Here is a 21,599-nt window from a genome sequence, read left to right as displayed (position 1 = left end):
GCTCACCGATGTGTTCACTTCGGAAAAAATCAAACAAGATAGAACTTTTTATAATGTCATTAAGCAATGTTTAATAAACAACATATCAAAAAGTTTGACTCGAGAAGTGGGTGGTTTATTTTTTATTAAACAAATGAACTACGAAATTAGATGATGTTTTAAATAACTCCGAAAATATAAATTTTAGAAAAAAACTGATTTGACCATTCAAAAATTCAGAAAATTTTATAAGTAAAACCTTATACAAAGAATTTTCTAAAATTAAATCTGTATCTTCTATAATTTTTTATTTATAACGCTAAAGCCCTTCTCACAAACATTGGCGCACTGTACACTAACGTAAGGCGAAGTGCACGGTTGAGCTATTTTAATGTAATTCTTTAACTAATTGATCAAATAAAATTTTACGGATTGAACATGAAAGAAGAATAATTAAGCGATCTTATGGTTACAATAGAAATAAATAAAATGTATGGGCATAAGTACGGTGTGGGCGGAAAGTGAGCCTTACATGAATTTTGTTTAAAAATGATTTAAAAATGTGTAACTAATAAAATTTTTCTTATAAAACCCTCAATTTTGCACAACTTACCTTTCAAGCATCTTACTGAATGATGTTTCATTCAAAAAAATCTCAAAAATTTAATTCAAATGATATGACGTCTCAAAAATTGTAATTTTTGAAATCTTCGTAGTTTTATAGAATTACTACCACTTTAAGACGGTATTACTCAAGTTTGAACATATCTATTACAGTTTTATAAGTGCTTTTTAGGATGTAATCTTTAAAATGCACTGAATTATTTCACTTTAGAAACGAAATAAACTATTTCTTTTTAAGAAAATTAAAGCCCGGTTGCACCAACAGACCAACAGATCGAGAATATCATAAGAATTAATATAATATAATTATAATATATTACAATAAGAATACCATAATATAATAATAGATATAATTGATAATAAGGTAAGAATCTAAAATTATGGTGCAACGTAAGTGATACTCAAGGAGGCCCTATCTATAAGTAGAGCTTAGCTAAGCTGGATCTTAAGATCTGTTGGTGCAACCAAGCATAAAAAAGATAACAAAAATGTAATACAAAAACCGAAAATTACCAGCTAAAAAATGTTTATACAAAGTGATCAAAACTTTTTTCTGTAAAGCTTACCTAAAATACATTTAATAATAAGCTTTAATAATAATAAATGTTTAGCAAAAAAATTTTTTTTAGCTCTTATACAGTATGTCTGAGTAACTTGGAACCTATTGATAACTTTTTTATTATCAGTTTTACGAAAAAAAGTTATTCTTTATAAAATACTCTGCATCGTATATAATCTATGATGCAATCATCAAATATCAAATTTAATTAATGTTATACGAGGTATGTCAAAAAATATGAATTTCACTCAAGAGTAAAATACATTTACATTTCACAATATCGAAAATTGTTATTAAGAAAAGTTGTTTGGAATTAAAAAAATTGTTTTAGTGTTCAATTACATCCTTATAATTAAAATATTGTGAATAATAAAGGCACTTAACTCTTAAGAAAAATTCATATTTTTTACATACCTCATATAAAATTTAAAAAGTTTGATATCTGATGATTGTATCTTAGATTTAAACCAGGGAGAGCATTTTATGAAGAATAACTTTTTTTCGTAAAAGTGATAATAAAATAGTTATCATAATTGTAATAAAATGATGATGAGTGTCCGTAATTTGAGAAAAAATTGACATTTTGTTTTCGATTAGAATGATGTAATTGTATATTTAGACATAGTTTCTAATTTCAAACAACTTTTCATAATAGCATTTTTGATATTCTGGAATTTAAAGGTACTTTACTCTTTACCGAAATTCATATTTTTGACATAACTCGTATAAAATTGATAAAATTTGATATCTGATGGTTAAGTTTTAGATTTTTGACTATCCAGAGCATTTTATTAAGAATAACTTTTTTTCGTAAAATTGATAATAAAAAAGTTTTCCATGTGGTTCCTAGCTACGCAGACACACTGTATAAGAGCTTCTGTATAAGAATTTTCAAATTGAAATGCCATATTCGGATTCAGCATAATCAAAAACAAAATAGAAACATATTTGATCAAAGTTAAATAATGAATTTATCGATATTTTTAAAATTATTTATACAAAATAATTGTTATTGTTTAAACAATTAATAAACAATTAGCTGCCAAATCTGCGAGTGGAACTTTTTACTTTAACATGTATATAAACTAACAAAAAAAGTTTTAGAAAAATATAAGCTTGTTTGAATTTTTCCGAAACAATGCATGTTTTCGTTCTAATTGCACTCCCCTAAATGTGATACAAAAATATAAACAAATAAAATATTTGACGTTTATCTTCCAGCGCTGGCATAAACGTCAAAGGCTTGGAATGCTCTATTCAGTTCCCAAAAGTGTTTGACGCTGATATTATTACAAATTTTAACCATACTCATTTTTTTTAATATTTTTAAATTTTGAATCAAGTTGTTAAACTTTTGACTATTTGATCACTTAAAACTACTTTATATGTTTTCTTTTTAGAGACTCCGTCTACAAAGGAGCATATGCAATAGTGGACGGGAAATTTACGACGACATCCAAAGGAACTTTTGGAATAATGCCATTTTATCATGGAGCTGGCATAGTTTTGGCTCTGGCTTGTATAGCTCAACAGACAAAAATGTTAGTTGTTAGCCGATTTGACGAAGACGTCTTTTACAAAACAATTCAGGACTACCAAATTGAAAGCATAGGGTTACCTCCACCTGTAGTTGTTTTATTGGCCAAATCTCCAAAAGCAGGCAAATACGATTTATCCAGCTTGAAAATAATTGGAAGTGGATCTGCTCTTCTAAATAAAGAAACTGAACTTATCCTTAAGAAAAGGTATGCTTTCAATGCAAATTCAACGAGTAGTGCCATTTCCAGTATTGACAAGTGGCTCCAAGTATCATCATTAAAATGGATGTCAAAAATCTAAAATAATTTGGATTTTTGATATCAGAAAATGACCTTCCAGTTTTATGGTTTTAATTATTACTCCATCTTCTTGTGAAGCTGTACAATTTGTTTTATTTTTTAGAAGAATACCGGTAGAATTTTCTCCCCTGATATGTATATCTGGTATATTGCCCAATCTGCACCTTTCGTAGTGGCTGTTCGATGACCTCTGGAATATCTTGGCTTTGACATAATATTTCATAGAAAGTTCCCACCGTATGTAGGCTTTCTTTTCTTTGTTGATTTTGTTCATTTCTTCTTCATCTTCCTTAAGTGTACCCTGTCCGCTATTAACATCACGATTCTGATCTTGCTTGTGGGATTTCTGAATAATTCGACAGATTTGAGCCCGCAATACTTCCGCAGATTTTGGGGACACGAGTGTCCTGTCTAGCCCCCGCCGGCTTTCTATTTATCCCTGGATAATCAATTAAAGTAGACGATTCTTATAGTATCTCAACATGTGAGATATTCAAGTTTTCTTTGTTTAGTTGTGCTCACGATTATTTTCTCTTTTCCAATTCTGTGGATTACCTCTGTGTTGGTGATATGTTCGGTCCAGGATATAATATGAATGCATCGGTACACTCAAATTTAGAATGTTTCTAGTTTTTAATGAGCATGTATATCCACATCCCGGTCTTCGCACCATATAGTAAGATCGGAAAAATGTAGCATTTAACTAGAGAAGTAGGAAGAAACCAATCCTTGCCTATTTAGAACCTTTTTCATATTATTAAACACTGCTCTAGTCTAGTTCGTTCTAGTCTCGCCTCAATTTCTGTGGCATGTTCTTATTTTGAATTAACGTTGGTACCAAGGTCCTAGGTGACAAGATTCTAAATGGTCAATTAGTACGTTGTTTATGCGTAACTGTCGAGCAGGTTGTTGCTTTTCGCGTAACATCCATTTTGTCTGCTTGAAGTTAAGGCTAAGATCGTAGTCTTTACTGACTGCATTATCCTTTTCCATTGCCTGCTGTAATTTATCTGTGCTACTGCAAGTGATCAACGAACGCTAAGTGCAGATCTATATGGTATTCGCATTTAGCGTTCGTTGGCTACGAAAAAGCATTTGACAGCGTGGAAATGTGGGCAATAGAAAAAGCTATAAACAACTGTAGAATAGATTCTAGATACAGAATGCTAACACGTAATATATAGAAGAAAGCAACAATGACAGTACAACTGGAAGAAACCATTAAACCCATACCAATAACAGAGGAGTGCGACAGGGAGATGTTATTTCTTCTAAACTATTTACATTAGCACTGGAAGATGTTTTCAAAACAATGGAATGGACAAACATGGGAACAAACATAAATGGAAAGAAACTAAACCACCTAAGATATGCAGACGATGTAGTAGTAATAGCATCAAGTTTTGAAGAACTACAAACCATGCTAACCGAACTAGCATCGGAACAAATAAGTCTAAAAATGAATTTTGCCAAAACAAAAACAATGACAAGATAATAAAAATAAATAAGGAAAACCAAACATCGGAGGTAAAAAGAAAGGTCAGATTAGCCTGGGCAGGATTTGGGAAATTAAAATGGGTCCTAAAGAATAAAAAAATACAACAATACTTAAAAACAAGAGTGTTTGACTAGTGCATACTCCCAATTCTCACATACGCATGCCAAACATGGACCTTGACCAAGGCAAACATGGATAAAATAATGAAGACACAAAGAGCCATGGAGAGAGCAATGTTAGGAGTAAAATTAACAGACAAAAAGCAAAACAACTGGGTAAGAAATAAAATAAAGGTCAAAGACGCAGGACAACATATAGCCAGGCTAAAACGGAGCTTCGCAGGTCATAACGCTAGACAAACGGACAATAGGTGGAATACCACCATACAACAATGGAGACCATGGACAGGAAAGAGAGCAAGAGGACGACCTCAGATGAGATGGGGAGACGACATTAAAAAGATAGGAGGAACGCACTGTAAATAGAAAGCACTAAACAAAAGCGAATGGAGGAAACTGGGGGAAGCCTATGTTCACAATTGGACGAACTAAAGGGCAAAAGAAGAAGAAAGAACTGCAAGTGATCACCTTGTTGTTGGCATGATCTAGTCTGATCTGATATTCCTTAATTCACCGTTTATTTTTATGCCCTCTGTTGCATATCCAAACATGTTTTAAATATTTCCTCGAAGCAAATATTGAAGAGGAGTGAGGATAAGATACCTTTTTAGATTTCCACACTTTCTATAAGTTCATCGCCCATTTTTGCTCTTGCTGTTTGACCCCAGTATAGGTTTGTCATATTCCGAATATCCTATTACTTTATTACTTTTGACTACCATTCGTGTTTTAGTTTTGCTTGTTGGCCAATTTTTCCTATTGCTTCTTTTACTACTTCTGATATATTTTTATTTACTTTCTCACACATTTTATTTTTCGTATTATCTTTCGTATTAATGTTTTAATTTGTTGTATTAAGTTATCTAGCAATAAAACACTGAAAACGTTTGTTTTCTTTCCACAAAATTTATTACAACTATGTGACTACAGCTGTTTCGGCAGAGTGCCTTTCTCAAGTGATTTAGATTTATGGGTTTGCCTTTTTAAAGTCTTTAACTGAAGAGGTTGAGGAGTGGGAAGCTGTTTGTCTTGAGTTGGTCATTCAGAATTATATCTGTATTTTTCAATTTATTAATTTCCATAGATTCTAATAAAGATAGCTTAAGGCCTTTATTTTGAATATGCAGACTTTGAAACTGTTCATTAAAAGAATGATTATGATCTATAAGGTAAAGTGCGTATGTAGAAGTGTCTGTTTTTCTATTGTTGAAAGCCCTTTTGTGTTCTGCTATACGTTTGTCAAAGGTTCTGCCAGTTTGACCGATGTAAGTTTTCGGACAGTCACCACAAGCTAGTTTGTAAACACCACTCTGTAGTTGTTTTATCTTTCGGCTCTTATTGTTCTTAATATATTTGCTTACGTTGTTGTTAGTTCTGAAAGCTTTTGTGTTTTATCCGTTTGTCAAAGGTTTTGCCAGTTTGACCGATGTAAGTTTTCGGACAGTCACCACAAGTTAGTTTGTAAACACCACTCTGTAGTTGTTTTCTCTTTCGGCTCTTATTGTTCTTGATATATTTGCTTAAGTTGTTGTTAGTTCTGAAAGCTGGTGTTATTTCTTTCTTTTTTTTATGTATCTGGCTATTTTTGTTGTTATCTTGCCAGTACATGTGATAGAGAAGAAGGTACTGGGTTCTTTCTACGGTGGTGGATAGACTAATTTCAGGGCTTTCTTATGGAGTTTTTGGTTTAAAATTGTGTAAGCCAATATATTAAGAACAATAAGAGCCGAAAGATAAAACAACTACAGAGTGGTGTTTACAAACTAACTTGTGGTGACTGTCCGAAAACTTACATCGGTCAAACTGGCAAAACCTTTGACAAACGGATAAAACACAAAAGGGCTTTCAACAATAGAAAAACAGACACTTCTACATACGCACTTCACCTTATAGATCATAATCATTCTTTTAATGAACAGTTTCAAATTCTGCATATCCAAAATAAAGGCATTAAGCTATGTTTATTAGAATCTATGGAAATTAATAAATTGAAAAATACAGATATAATTCTGAATGACCAACTCGAGACAAACAGCTCCCCACTCCTGAACCTCTTCAGTTAAAGACTTTAAAAAGGCAAACCCATTGTAATCTAAATCACTTGAGAAAGGCACTCTGCCGAAAGAGCTGTAGTCACAGAGTTGTAATAAATTTTGTAGAAGTATAGAAAACAAACGTTTTCAGTGTTTTATTGTTAGTTAAAATCAACTTCCATCAAGTAACGGTCGAATCCATCAATGTATTAAGTTATAGTTTTACACATTTTTTATTTAGAAAAGAATGTTGCATCAACCATAGGTTATTAGCGACTACATACGATATTATGTTACATTGTGATACATATGTATAGATTTAAGATTGTCTCTTAGAAAAGTTTTATTGGAGACCTATCACCTAGCATCTTGTGATACACAGTTCATATCGGGTATATGTAACGGTATGAATGTGTAAGTTTGGGTGTCCTAGACGTAGTCTGGTTAGCACTGCTTGTAAGCGGAGGTTGTCAGTTCTTACCAAGGTATTATGTTGTTTTTTGATAGATCTAAATTAAGAATAAGATTGGCACCACTCGCGTTTTCATAAGCACAACACTTACAGCAAGAGCCACGATTTTAAACATTTTTTTTCAGACTACCAAACCTTAAAGCAATCATTCAAGGATATGGCTTAACAGAATATTTGGCAGCATGTCTTGGTATGCCCGATGCCGTGGGAAAAGAAGGTTCTACAGGACCTCCTTCAACATTTACCAGTATTAAAATTAGAGACCCAGAAACAGGAAAGTCGCTTGGGCCTCACCTAGTAGGCGAAATTTGTATAAAAGGACCATTGATGATGAAAGGTTATTACAAAAATGAGCAGGCCACAAGAGACAGCTTTACTGCGGATGGTTGGCTTAAATCTGGCGATCTTGGTTATTATGATGAGAATAATTTCATTTTTATAGTTGATAGATTAAAAGAGCTTATCAAATATAAAGGATTTCAGGTAATTTTTTGTTTATTTATTCAGATTTGCAATTAGAACACCCGCTTGAATCGTGATAACAGACGAAGATTTAATAAAATTATGATCGCAGAATATTTTGTTCAGAATTATTATCGTCCAGACTAGGAGAATGAAATCTCCTTCAGCAGGAAACAACAACTTAGTAGTTGTGTGTTCCTTGATCGGGCTATGTATCAACTCGACGGTAAAGTGGTGTTTTGATTAGTGTTTTATCGACAAAAATCAGGTGAAAGGGGCAGCTTTTGTTTCCTATTTTTGCATCTTGCCACAAATGAAGTCAGTTTCTATACAGCTGTAAAATAAACAAGAATAAAAAACCGCTAAACGCCGAAAAAATGAGTGGCGCATACAATATTCCAGCTACAAAAGATCTGATATGAACAGGTATTACGTGGCGCGAAAATGTATTTTCATTTTGATGCAAAACAAAATTCTAGTTTTATTTTAAAATATTTTTTGAAAATAAACTTTGATACAGTTTGAATTTTGAAACTCTATTGTGGCGCGTTTACTTCAAATTTAGCAAATATTATGAAAAAATCTTTTAAAATAAAACTAGAATTTTGTTTGCATCAAAATGAAAATATATTTTCGCGCCACGTAATATTCATATCAGATCTTTTGTAGCTGGAATATTGTATGCGCCACTCATTTTTACGGCGTTTAGCGGTTTTTTATTCTTGTATCACGAGTTTTTCAAAGTTATTTATAAATTGAATGTATAAAGTTGAATGCAATGTTTCTCGATTACACGTTAAGCTTTATAAATGGTCGCCTTTGTCGCATTATCTCCCAAATGATCTAGTGTTCGTCGAATGTACACAAGATTTTTTTTCTATTCGAAATAGATTGAAAAAAATATTGGGATGGCCGGTAAATGAACTTGGATTGCCCGTTGCCAGATCAAATTAGCGTCGTAACCACTACAACATAAACCATTTAGGGAATAATCGTTAATTGGATTATACTTTTGTAGCTTAATAACTTTTAAACGGCTTAACCGATTTTGTTCACTAAACATGAGTTTGAAACGTATTGACAAGTTGTATTTTATGCATCTAAGATCAAGTATGATAACTGAAGCTATTACAGGAATTATTGAGCTTGAAAAACCGTTTTCCCATAAGAAATAGATTTGATCATACTTATGAAGCCTATAACTTAAAAATTTGAATTTTCCCGGATGTAAGGTATACAGCTTTTAAGCTTTACTTGCTTAGTTTTGATACTTGAAACTTGTTAAAAAAACAAAAACAAAACTTTTTGACCACTTTAGTTGTGATAATTTTTCACCGAAAAGTGCTTCATTTTTTTTGGATATTTACGTTGAAATATTTGATTTGGAATTTGTTGAATAAGAATCTACTTTTCATTAGCTCCAGTTCTGCTTATACTGAGTCCACATACTTCATACATACTTCTGATGACTTTTGATGTACAATAATTAGGAAAGCAGGAATTCAACCATTTAGAATTTTCCATTGAATTTCCCATTACCCGTTTGACGATTCACCACTGGGTGTATTTTTATTCTGTTTAATTTATTTATTGTGTTTATGTACAGATTTCTTATTAACTTCTTATTTAAATTTAGTTATTTTTCTTTGTTTTTGTTCTTGTTTCATCGCACACAGTCATGTATCATTCAGCCCAGATCTATCCACTGCTGGATATAGGTCTCCCTTAGTCCTTTTCATGTATTTCTGTTTTGTGCTGTTTGCATGTAATTATTGTCGATCCGGTTTATGTCATCAGACCATCTTGTTGGCGGACGACCTCTGCTTCGATATGCTTCTTGCCTTGATCTCCAGTGTATTATTATCTATGTCCACCTGGTGTCCGACATTCTAGCTATGTGCCCCGCTCAGTTGCACTTAAGGGTCATTTTTTTTCTATGGTATCTGTTCTCCGTCTTATTTCCTTGTTCGTAATCCGATCCCTACGAGAAATGCCTAACATCGAGTATTCCATGGCTCTTTGGGTAACACAAATTTTGTTACTTATTTTATTGGTTACTGTTAAAGTTTCCGTACAATATGTAAGTATGTACTGGCAACACGCAGTGATCAAAGACTTTTATTTTGAGACAAGTACGGTCACACTTAGGACACATTGAGACAAACCACACAGTCAATAAGTTAACAATAATCATGGTACAGTAGAGCTATAACCATTTTCATAATTTTAGGTAGCACCTGCAGAACTCGAAGCACTGCTTTTGCACCATCCGAAAGTTCTCGACGTAGGAGTTGTTGGTCTTCCAGATGAGCTAGCGGGGGAACTGCCGGTTGCTTTTGTTGTCAAAAAGCCAGGTGTTGCTGTTACGGAGCAAGAACTTCAAGATTTCGTCGCAGGTGAGTAGAGAGACATAAATCCCATTACATCCCTTATAGTCTAGGATCCGAATATAGGTCGATTTGTACCCATCTTCTTGCCGGATGAAACATTTTTTTTATTAAATTTTTTATTCAAAGAAAAATATTAAAAAATAAGCCAACGGTGGCAAATTTTTGAAGACACCTCAAAATATAATGAATTTTGCGGTGGATATCAGAACTCATCATTAGCTCATGGTAAACAAAAAATTTAAAAATATTTTATTAGCTTATGAGTTTCTCGAGGCAACGCTATCAAGTTTTTTGAAGTTATACTTCTTTACGGGCGTAATGACGGTGAAATTTTATATGGGAAAACCTAGCGACCGGGCGCATGCGCATTATAACTTTGTTCTGATTGGATGTTCAAATGACATGACAAAAATTATCCAATATGGCAGCTGTGGCACAGCTGTGGGACTGTGCATGGTTTGGTTATAATGTATGCTTGTTGCGTTTTAAAATTTGTAGGAAGAGAAACAACACACAAAAAGTTAGTTAATGGTTATACTGCCTTTTTAAATAGTTTTCATATTATATTTTTGGACTTATTTACATAGAAGAGATGATTGTTGCATGCCAATGTGAAAGCTCATCAAACTGTGCCTAGTATGAGTGCCGCAGATCTCGCTTATTCAAAGCTAAATAATCTTTCACTGGTAAGTGTTTTATAAATAGTTGATCAAATTTTGTTATGATATTTGAACATAGCCACTTCGCACGACGCAATTGATTGCGAAATTTATTAGTCGTTATACGGGCTCCGATACCTACCTTGAACCTACCAAAATACATAAGTAGTATGTAATACTTTTATTTTACACCTTAATATTCACCTAATATATTGTCTTTTTACCCTATGTTTTGTTGTATTTTTTCAATTCTAAATCATTTCAATTCAAAATCAAAATAATTTGATTTACAAAGTTAAAAATGTCAAAAGGTTAATCTGTTTAGTTAGACGATCTTCGCACATAATGACAAGCTGTGTCTGTAGCGCAGTTTTAATGCGGGTGAATCCCAACACAACGCAAATACCAGCCGCGTGGTAAGTTGGTTCGAATCCCAATAGAAACTTTTATTTTTTTATTTTTTTTTTATACATTTTATGATTGTAAGTATATTTATTATATAATTTTATTTTCAGAAAATACGTATTTAGTTAAAAAATTTTCCGACAATTAATGTTCAGAAATCATTTGTGGCATTTTTAATGTGTTTGTGTGTGTTTTATTTTTTTATTATTTTAATTTTTGGCACTGTTTTAATAAAAATGTTTGAGAAGTATTAAGTATAAATTAATTTAATATTTAAATAAAATATAAATAAAAAGTATATTAATTTCGTTTATAATCATATAATCATATAATAGAAGTATAACTTCTTACGTGCGTACAAAGTACACACACATTCTTTTTTAGTTTTATTGACTTTTGACTTTTTGATATCACTAGGAAGTCAAAACAACGAATTTTTTTTTGCAAAAAGGGTAAAACTCAACATATTTGTTATTGTATAACAAAAACAAAAGCATAAAACAAAAAACATCTCGACAGCCTTACCTCAAGAAATGTCTAAAGAAAATATAATATACAAAATTCCAGGTGGGTGGATCAAGTAGTTTTTGACTTACAATGTCTACAGCCTTTGAAAAAAGCAGTTTTGAGGAAAAAGCGTTTAAAGAATTGTCAACTTTTATTTTAAATATCATTTTTGTTTGTAAAATCGTAAAATGATGCACACCGGAATATCTTTTGAATCGCGGAGTAATTTACAAAAGAAAATGAGGATAGCTGTTGACCGTTGTTCACTAGGTTCGATCGTGCTGGCGCGAACCTGCTGCAAAGCGAGTCGAAGGTAGGGATATTCAACACTATCTCCGTACCTCCCTACTTTCGACTAGCTTTGCGGCAAGTTCGCGCCAGCGCGCTTGAGCGTAGTAGGAAACGGTCAACAGCTGTTCTCATTTTCGTTTGTAAATTACTCCGCGATTTAAGAACATATTCCGGTATGCATCACTTTACGATTTGACAGACAAAAAAAGGATGTGTGTGTACTTTGTACGCACGTAAGAAGTTACTTCTATTATATGATTTATTAAAAATAAATATACTTTAAAAAGTTTGTTTTATTTTTTTTAACACCAAACTAATTTTGTGCTTACCGCTTTCAAAAAAATAAAAAAAAAGTATGGGATTGCTCCGGATTCGAATTCAAGACCTCTCGATCTCTGGCCGAATGCTATACCAAATACGCTACGGGGACTGTGTCTGTATCGGTTCGGACGTACCTAATGACAATTCACGGTAACAAACAGACAAGGTGAAGTATAATAAATATACAATAAAATGTTTTAATAATACTTATCTTACTCCTGAGGAAGACAAATCCAAAGACACAAAAATTATAATAAATATATTTACTAAAAACACTAATATATTCATTTCACACCATTCCTTGCACTAATATGTTTATACATAACTTGAAAGATAGCAACTAAACGCCATACTGTCTGTGTGCGCATGCGCGCAGTATTACGAAATTTTACTCTCAATCGCGCCTAAAGAAGTATAACTTCAAAAATTGAAAATAAAAGTTGACAATACTTTAAACACGTTTTTCTCAAAACTGATTTTTTCAAAGGCTGTATACATTGTAACTCAAATCTACTTGACCAACCCACCAGGAATTTTGTATATATTTTCTTTAGACATTCCTTGAGGTAACGCTGTCGAGATATTTCTTGTTTTATGCTTATTTTTTGTTTAACAATAATAAATATATTGATTTTCACCCCTTTTTGCAAAAAATTCGTTGTTTTGACTTCTGAGTGATATCAAAACGTCAAAATTCGATAAAACAAAAACCCGACAGCGTTACCTTGAAAACTCATAAGCTAATAAAATCTTTTTGAGTTTTTTGTTTACCATGATCCAATGATGAGTTCTGATGCCCACAGTTAAATTTATTGTTTTTTGAGATGTCTTTAAAAATTTGCCACCGTGGCTTATTTTTCAATATTTTTCCTTGAGTTTTTTCTTGAATAATCTATGAATTGTACTATCTCCGTCTACCCAACAGACGGAGTAATCCCGTGAATAAATCACAATATTTCTTCAAAATACCTTAACGCACGGCTTTCTACACAATACCGATAACAAGGTATTCAGTAATTGGTATTATCGGCATTGTGTACAAGGCCGTGCGTTAAGGTATTTTGAAGAAATATTATGATTTATTCACTTGATTACTCCGTCTGTTCGGTAGACGGAGTTATAAATATGCCTATTTAATTTAAAAATAAAATAATTCTACCATACTTGCAATAAAATGTGCTTGAAATATTGACTTCAACCCCTACGGCCCCCCTTAAGCATAGCTATGACACGATTTTGATAGGCAACCCATGCTAGAAATATTTGTCTATATATGAGATTTAATAAAAACAATGTTTCATCCGGCAAGCAGATGGGTACAGATCGACCTATATTTGGATCCCGTACTATTATAAATCCTATATCGATTTATTAATTACTTCTTCTTCTTCTTCTTCATGTGCCATCTCCTCTAAGAAGGTTGGCAATCATCACGGCAATTCGCACTTTCGATACCGCTGCTCTAAAGAGATCAGCAGAAGTGCAATTAAACCAAGCTCTCAAATTGTTTAACCAGGAGATGCGTCTTCTTCCGCGACTCCTTCTACCCTGTATTCTTCCTTGTATTATTAATTGTAACAAGTTATAACGCTCGCCCCTCATAACATGTCCCAGATATTGCAGTTTTCTGACTTTAACTGTATTTAAAACCTCTTTATTTTTTCCCATTCTTCTCAAGACCTCGATATTCGTGACTATCCACCCAACTTATTCTTAATATTCTTCTGTAGGCCCATAACTCGAAGGCTTCTAATCTGTCCAAAATATCCTTCTTTAATGTCCAAGCCTCCAACACTCCAACCCATAGAATAATACGGAGAACACGTAGCATCTCAGAAGTCTTATCTTTAAAGACATTGTAATGTCCCTGCTACAGAGTACTTTTTTAGTTTGTTGAAAGCATTTCTTGCCTGTCCTATTCTTTAATTAGCATCTTTCCTATTATTATTTACTTAGCATCTTTATATTAGTAATTAAATTTTATTGCAGGAAAAGTATCACATCAGAAGAAACTTAGAGGTGGAGTTATATTTATATCAGCGATACCTAAAAATTTAGCAGGAAAAATCCTCCGAAGAGAATTAAGAAAATTGCTAAAAAATCATAAATCTAAACTATAACATAACTATGTTTTTGTACCTAATCTAAGCTGAATAAATGTGTTCGTTTCTTATCTGCTTCTTCTTTTAAATCCTTTCAAAATTTAAAATTTTGGATTTAGTTTTAAATAATCAACAATTCTAAATATCTAGATTGTTATATTACTGAACAATTAGACAGGTAAAATGTAGAGAAAGACATGTAAATTTTTTTCTGGAAAAATATTCGGTAATCTGAGACTAATTTTTTTTGTTACCTAAAATATTAGTCCTTTGTTGCTTTAAAATATAATAATTAAAAAATTGACATTGGTTTTACCCTCCGGAAAACTTCTTATAATACATATTATAAAGCGGTTATTATAAATATACAAGCGGTTATGACTTCTAAATTAACTGTTTCTAAAAATCCAAACAGACAACGACGTGGGTGGTGGGTGAGCAATAAGAATATTTACACAAATGAAAAAGTACCTACTTTATGATCGGTAAATGTTTGGCGGAGGTTAGAATTGGTGCCCATGATAAAGTAAGCAATAAAGTGTTTATTATCGACAGGTCCTATAAACCAGAAATCACTTTTTGTGGGTACCATTAAAAAAACGTATTCCTGTATGCAGTTAAATTTATTAAGGAGTAAATGGAAACGTTTGGAGACCTCAAAATTCTATTCCTTAAACCGGGATATTCCTATAAGCGGTACTCTAATAAGCGGGTTCGACTGTATTTTTGTAAAAAAAATATTTTTGACTTTCTTCTTCTTCTTAGCCTTCTATCGTCCACGTTTGGACATAGGCCTCTCCCAACTCCTTCCATCGGTCTCTATCCTGAGCAACATATTTCCAATTCGTTCCGGTTACTCTTTTAATATCATCAACCCATCTCATCTGTGGTCTTCCTCTCGGTCGTTTACTTTGGTAAGGTCTCCAATGTTGTTGGAGTTTGTCTAACAGTGTGGCCTGCGAAGCTCCATTTAAGTTTGGCAACTTTTGTTGTTATGTCCTCCACTTTTGTTTTTGATCTTACCCAGTCGTTCCTCTTTTTATCTGACAGTCGTATACCTAACATTGCTCTTTCCATAGCGCTTTCTGTTGTGGCTAGTTTATTCATATTTGCCTTGGTTAGGGTCCAGGTTTGACACCCATATGCCATGATAGGAAGGATGCACTGGTTGAACACTTTGGTCCTCAAATATTGAGGTATTTTGCGGTTCCAACCAAGTTTTCCAAATCCTGATCATGCTAGTCTTGCTCTCCTATTAATTTCCGCACTTTGGTTTTCTTTGTCAAGTTTCAGGATTTGGCCTAGGTAAATATATTCCTGGACTTTTTCTATCTCACTGCCATTTATAGTTATGCGTCTGGGGTCATCTGTGTTTGTCATTATTTTTGTTTTCTTCATGTTCATTTTCAGATCGACGTATTGGGAGCTGCCTGCGAGTTCCTCTATCATAATTTGCAGTTCCTCGAATGAGCTCGCTATAATCACAATGTCGTCAGCGAATCTGAGGTGGTTTAGCTTCTTGCCATTAACGTTAATGCCATAGGTTGACCAATTTGTCGTTTTGAAGACGTCTTCTAGTGCTAGGTTGAAAAGCTTTGGCGATATTACGTCTCCTTGTCTCACGCCTCTCTTAATAGGGATAAGATTTGTATTTTCGTCTAGTTGTACTATCATAGTTGCATTTTCATATATATATTATGTATTAGTTGTCTATATCTCGAATCTATTCTACAATTATTAATAGCTTGTTCTATGGCCCACATCTCGATACTATCAAACGCCTTTTCATAGTCTACGAAGGCAAGAAATACGGGTAGTTGGTATTCATTTGCCTTCTCTATCAATGTTCTCATTGTCAGCAGATGGTCTGATGTACTATATCCTTTGCGGAAGCCAGCCTGTTCCACTGGTTGGTAATTGTCCATTTTGTAGGTCAACCGGTTGTTAGTAATTCTCATGAATAGTTTGTATACTTGACTGAGCAACGATATCGGTCTATAATTCTGTAGGTCACATTTGTCCCCTTTTTTGTGTAAAAGTATTACTAGACTTTCGATCCAGTCTTTAGGGATCTTGCTATTATGGAGACATTTATTAAATAGCTCCGTTAGTATAGGGATTGTTACTGTTTTGCTTGTTTTCAAGAGCTCGGCAATTATACCGTCCTGTCCTGGAGTTTTATTATTTTTTAGTTCTTTTAAAGCTCTTTCTATGTCGAATCCCTTTATATTTGGTAGTACTTCTGATCCCACGTTTTTTATTTTTCTTTTGACGTTCTACTTTGTTGGTTCATTAGGCTGGCTTTGCGAGCTGTACAAGCTTTTGTAGAAGTCTTCGACTATTTTTGTTATTTTATATTTGTCCTTCTCTTCCTTACTATTGGCATCTTTAATTTTGATGATTTTTTGAATACCCAGTGCCGGTCTTAGACATTTTAAGCCTCTGTTGTTTTCAATGACTCGCTCTATTAAGTTCTCGTTCCATTTTTGTAAGTCGCGTGTTAGTTCTTTTCTAATTGTTTTATTAAGTTCTATGTATTCTTGAGTATGGCGTTTGTTTTGCGTTAGTAGTTGTCGTCTTTCCGTCATTAGTTGTTTAGTTTCGTTGCTTATTTTGTCTTCTTTAGTACTTGTTTTCTTTGCGACCTTTAGTCCGGCTTCGAGAAGGTTCTTATTGATGTTTTTGTTAATTTCGTCAATTTCATCTTGATTATGCGAAGGATCATATTTGAACTTATCCGCTAAGACCTCTCGGAATTGCTCTTCATTTGTTTTTACTTTAAAGATATCTATTCGCGTTGTGTTTTTAAATATTTTTTTTCTCTCTTCTTTCATGTTAATATTTATTTTTGCTCTAACTATACGATGGTCACTACCCGTTGTTACGTTGTTGATTGTTGTTACGTCTTCAAATATTCTTTTGTTGTTTGAGAGAAAATAGTCTATTTCATTTTTGGTAGTTCCGTTAGGTGCAACCCATGTCCACTTTCTGTTTGGTTTCTTTTTGTAGAAGGTATTCATAACATACATGTTTTCTTGTTCCAGGAATTCCATAAGTTTTTCTCCCCTTGTGTTTCTTGTGCCGAATCCAAAATTTCCAATCTTGCTTTCAGAGTCTTCAATCTTACTTCCAATTTTGGCGTTAAAATCTCCCATTATTATTATTTTGGATTCTCTGTTGGTGTCTATAGCTTCTTTAAGATCTTCGTAAAAAGTATTTATTTCTTCATCAGTTGCCTTTTCAGTTGGAGCATAAACTTGCACAATCTTTAATTTGGTTTTTGGATTTAGTTTTAAAATCATGTATGTAACCCTGTCTGAGATGCTGTCAATTATTTGAATTTGTGATTTTCTCTTCTTGTTGATTAAGAAACCTACTCCACCGTATGTATAGTCTTCATTGCCTTTATAATAAAGCCTGTTGCCTGAATGTAAGTCCACATACCCTTCACCCCTTCTTTTAACTTCTGATAGTCCCATTATATCCCAATTCATATTCCCTAATTCCTCTTCTAGTTCGTAGAGTTTTTCGTCTTTTGCCATGGAACGGATGTTGTAAGTTGCTATATGGATTTGTTTGTTGTTCTTCTTTTTCAATGTCGACTTGTCTCCCCCAGAATCCTCGAGGCAGACCGTTATTTCGGTGTGGGACTGTGGAATAAACTTCCTACCCACCTGGGGTATCTTCCGTATATCTGTTGAAACCGACATTTTTGATTTGTGGAGGTTTTGGCCATAACCCACCACGCTGGCCAGACGGGTTGGTGGGTGGGAGGGATATTAGGGAAGGAATTTGGGGTTTGGATAGGATAATACTGAGGTTGGGGCCTGGTTACCTCTAAATAGGAAATGGAGGAAAAAACCAGGAGCTCGCGTGGGCAGGGGCGCTAAATCCCTGAAGTAAGTCTGCTCTCTATCGGGATCATAGAGGGGTACCTACCAGCTACCACCGCTACCATTTTTGATTTTAAATAGTGATATTTCGATAGTAAATTTAACCTGGAACAATTTTCCTGTAGACGTGTTTGTACCAAAAGTGCATAGAACTCACCCTGTGCCTAGGGACTAATTCACCCCTTTCTCAAAAACGCATCCATTTAAATGGTAGCACTCCGCGTTTTTTCAAATTTAGAGGTCCATTGACCATATGAGACAATAAAATCCCGTTAACGTTGTAGTTCATTTTATCTCTCTTATTTTGAACATAATCAATAGCCTAGTGGTTCTCAATCTTTTTGAGTCATGTACCACAAATTTTTTTATTATTTTTGGTACCACCTAACTGAAATACTTACATACCTACATATCTAGCCTAGGCAATCTAATTAACTATAATAGTGGTGCTGATTTTGGCTCTTTTTGCGTTTTGTGTACTACCGTAAATAATGATAAGTACCACCAGTGGTATATGTACCACAGATTGAGAACCGCTGCACTAGAAGATTAAAAAATCGTTACAATATTTTCGCAGCAAATTCTCTGCATTCGCTTTACATTTCTGCTCGTGTAGATCTGCTTTAGGAAATCCATTTTAATAATGCCTTATAAAACTTTCTTTTGCATAACTCACCAATGTTAAATAAGACCATGCCTCTATAAATCTCTCAGTGTTACTTTTTCTTTTTAAAGTGAACACTTCTTATCTCTCGGTATGGAATTTTGACGGGTGTAAAATCGTATTGGGCGTCATTCAAACATCGTGACGCGAGAGGATAGCTTGCGGTTACGCGTCGCGGTATAGGTACGTTAAATTAAAATAATATGTTTAAAATTATTGAATACAGAAATTATATCGTTTAAACAGATTATGTTATATTCAAATAATAATTAATATATTTTTATTAAAACAGCAAAGCATACGTTAATTACGATTTGAGTTTGACTCATCCGTCAATATCAAACTAAATTTTAAATTAGGTATTAATAAAATATAAATAACATTTGACAGAGAATTTAATTATTATATAAAATAAATTAGATGGTTAAAAATACAATTTGAGTAGGTATATTTTGAAAGAAACAATTTATTAACAACTGTAAAAAGTTTGTACACTTTTGTATTTTGGCTCCCTCTTTAACGGGAGTACCTACCTAATAATAAATACTCTTCCATCTATTGTTGACGAAAACAAAAACACGAAATATTTACTATACTTCATCAGTAATTACATTTTTCGCCAAATTGAAAAAAATAATATTAGCAACTTTATTAAGACCCCTTCTGTGGCTCAGTGGTAACAGCGCCTACCTTTGGATCGAAAGGTCCGAATGATCGTGAGTTAGATACTCACGAGGGTCAGAAATTTTTCGAAACACACACACACACACACACACACACACACACACACACACACACACACACACACACACAGACACACACACACACACAGACACACACACACACACACAGACACACACACACAGACACACACACACACACACACACACACACACACACACACACACACACACACACACACACACACACACACACACACACAGACACACACAGACACACACACACAGACACACACACACACACACACACACACACACACACACACAGACACACACACACACAGACACACACACACACAGACACACACACACACACAGACACACACACACACACACACACACACACACACACACACACACACAGACACACACACACACACACACACACACAGACACACACACACACACACACACACACACACACACTCACACACACACACACACACACACACACACACACACACAGACACACACACACAGACACACACAGACACACACACACAGACACACACACACACACACACACACACACACACACACACACACACACACACACACACACACACACAGACACACACACAGACACACACACACACACACACACACACACACACACACACACACACACACACACACACACACACACACACACACACACAGACACACACACACACACACACACACACACACACACACACACACACACACAGACACACACACACACACACACACACACACACACACACACACACACACACACACACACACACACACACACACACACAGACACACACACACACACACACACACACACACACACACACACACACACACACACACACACACACACACACACACACACACACACACACACACACACACACACACACACACACACACACACACACACACACACACACACACACACACACACACACACACACACACACACACAGACCCAGCTAACAGTGTTCGTATATATAACGTCAAACAAACGTCAACATTTTGGGAGAAGTTACGACAAATGTTACATCAAATTTTACCTAAAATATACGTAAAAAAATCACAGCGATGTTACGTAACAATTTTACGTTATTTCTACGTAATTTTTTTAACGTCACTTTTTAGGAGAATTTTCGGTATAAATGATATTTATAAATAGGACTTAAAATTATTGTGTAAATAAAACCACATACATATGCTGACAAATTTATTAAATATTTGAAATAAACATTTTTATTATATATTTGACTTTTATGTGAGAGAAAGAGACAAAATTATTAATAGCTACTTTATATTACAATACATAAACATACCCTTGAAGTAATCTTCATTCGTAAACTGCACACTTTCATATAAGGACTAGACTGCTTCCCCATTTTTAGAAGATATTTCCATACATTTCGTTTTCAACTAAACTGTCATTGAATAGAATTCTATATTGTTTATCCTATTTAGGGAACGAATGAAACGATAAATTACTATTAGGTACGCTTTATCCAAGAATCACATTGAGGCACACAACAATAATCATTCGATTTTTTTTTACATAACTCCATACTCCATAAAAACAAACACGATTTTAATCACGGAAATGTAAGGTTAGGTATTAATGAAAGGTTCAAAATAAATCCGCGATGGCGCTGCAATCTCAAACGAGATCTTATACGTGTCTATACCTACCAAAAATCCACGTGTTAGAGACGAATAAATTCATACGCGTTAAAACCTACCAAAGAGCCACGTTTCAGAAACGAATAAATTCATACGTATAATATACGTATTAAAATTTCGTATCAGTGACGTCATTTTTTGATAGATGTTACGTAACAATACAAAAAAACCTAAATTTAACGTTAATGTAACGTTATCTTGCTAGCTGGGGACACACACACAGACACACACACACACACACACACCCACACACACACACACACACACACACACACACCCACACACACACACACTCACACACACACACACACACACACACACACACACACACACACACACACACACACACACACACACACACACACACAC

General features: G+C 34.1%; 1 protein-coding gene across 1 annotated transcript in view; it reads left to right on the top strand.

The window, feature by feature from the left end:
• LOC126886415 (luciferin 4-monooxygenase-like) overlaps positions 1-14,330 on the top strand; it is a 48,132-nt gene extending 33,802 nt beyond the window's left edge. The window contains exons 3-6 of the mRNA XM_050653352.1: positions 2,563-2,907; positions 7,248-7,605; positions 9,815-9,980; positions 14,147-14,330. Of these exons, the coding sequence (XP_050509309.1) occupies positions 2,563-2,907; positions 7,248-7,605; positions 9,815-9,980; positions 14,147-14,277 (1,000 nt within the window). The 3' untranslated portion in view covers positions 14,278-14,330. The remainder of the gene's footprint in view (positions 1-2,562; positions 2,908-7,247; positions 7,606-9,814; positions 9,981-14,146) is intronic.
• The last annotated feature ends 7,269 nt before the right edge of the window (positions 14,331-21,599 follow it).

The sequence above is a fragment of the Diabrotica virgifera genome, chromosome 6, assembly GCF_917563875.1.
Source record: "Diabrotica virgifera virgifera chromosome 6, PGI_DIABVI_V3a".
NCBI classification, from domain to species: Eukaryota; Metazoa; Arthropoda; class Insecta; order Coleoptera; family Chrysomelidae; genus Diabrotica; species Diabrotica virgifera.
This window is presented reverse-complemented; position numbering and strand designations above follow the sequence as displayed.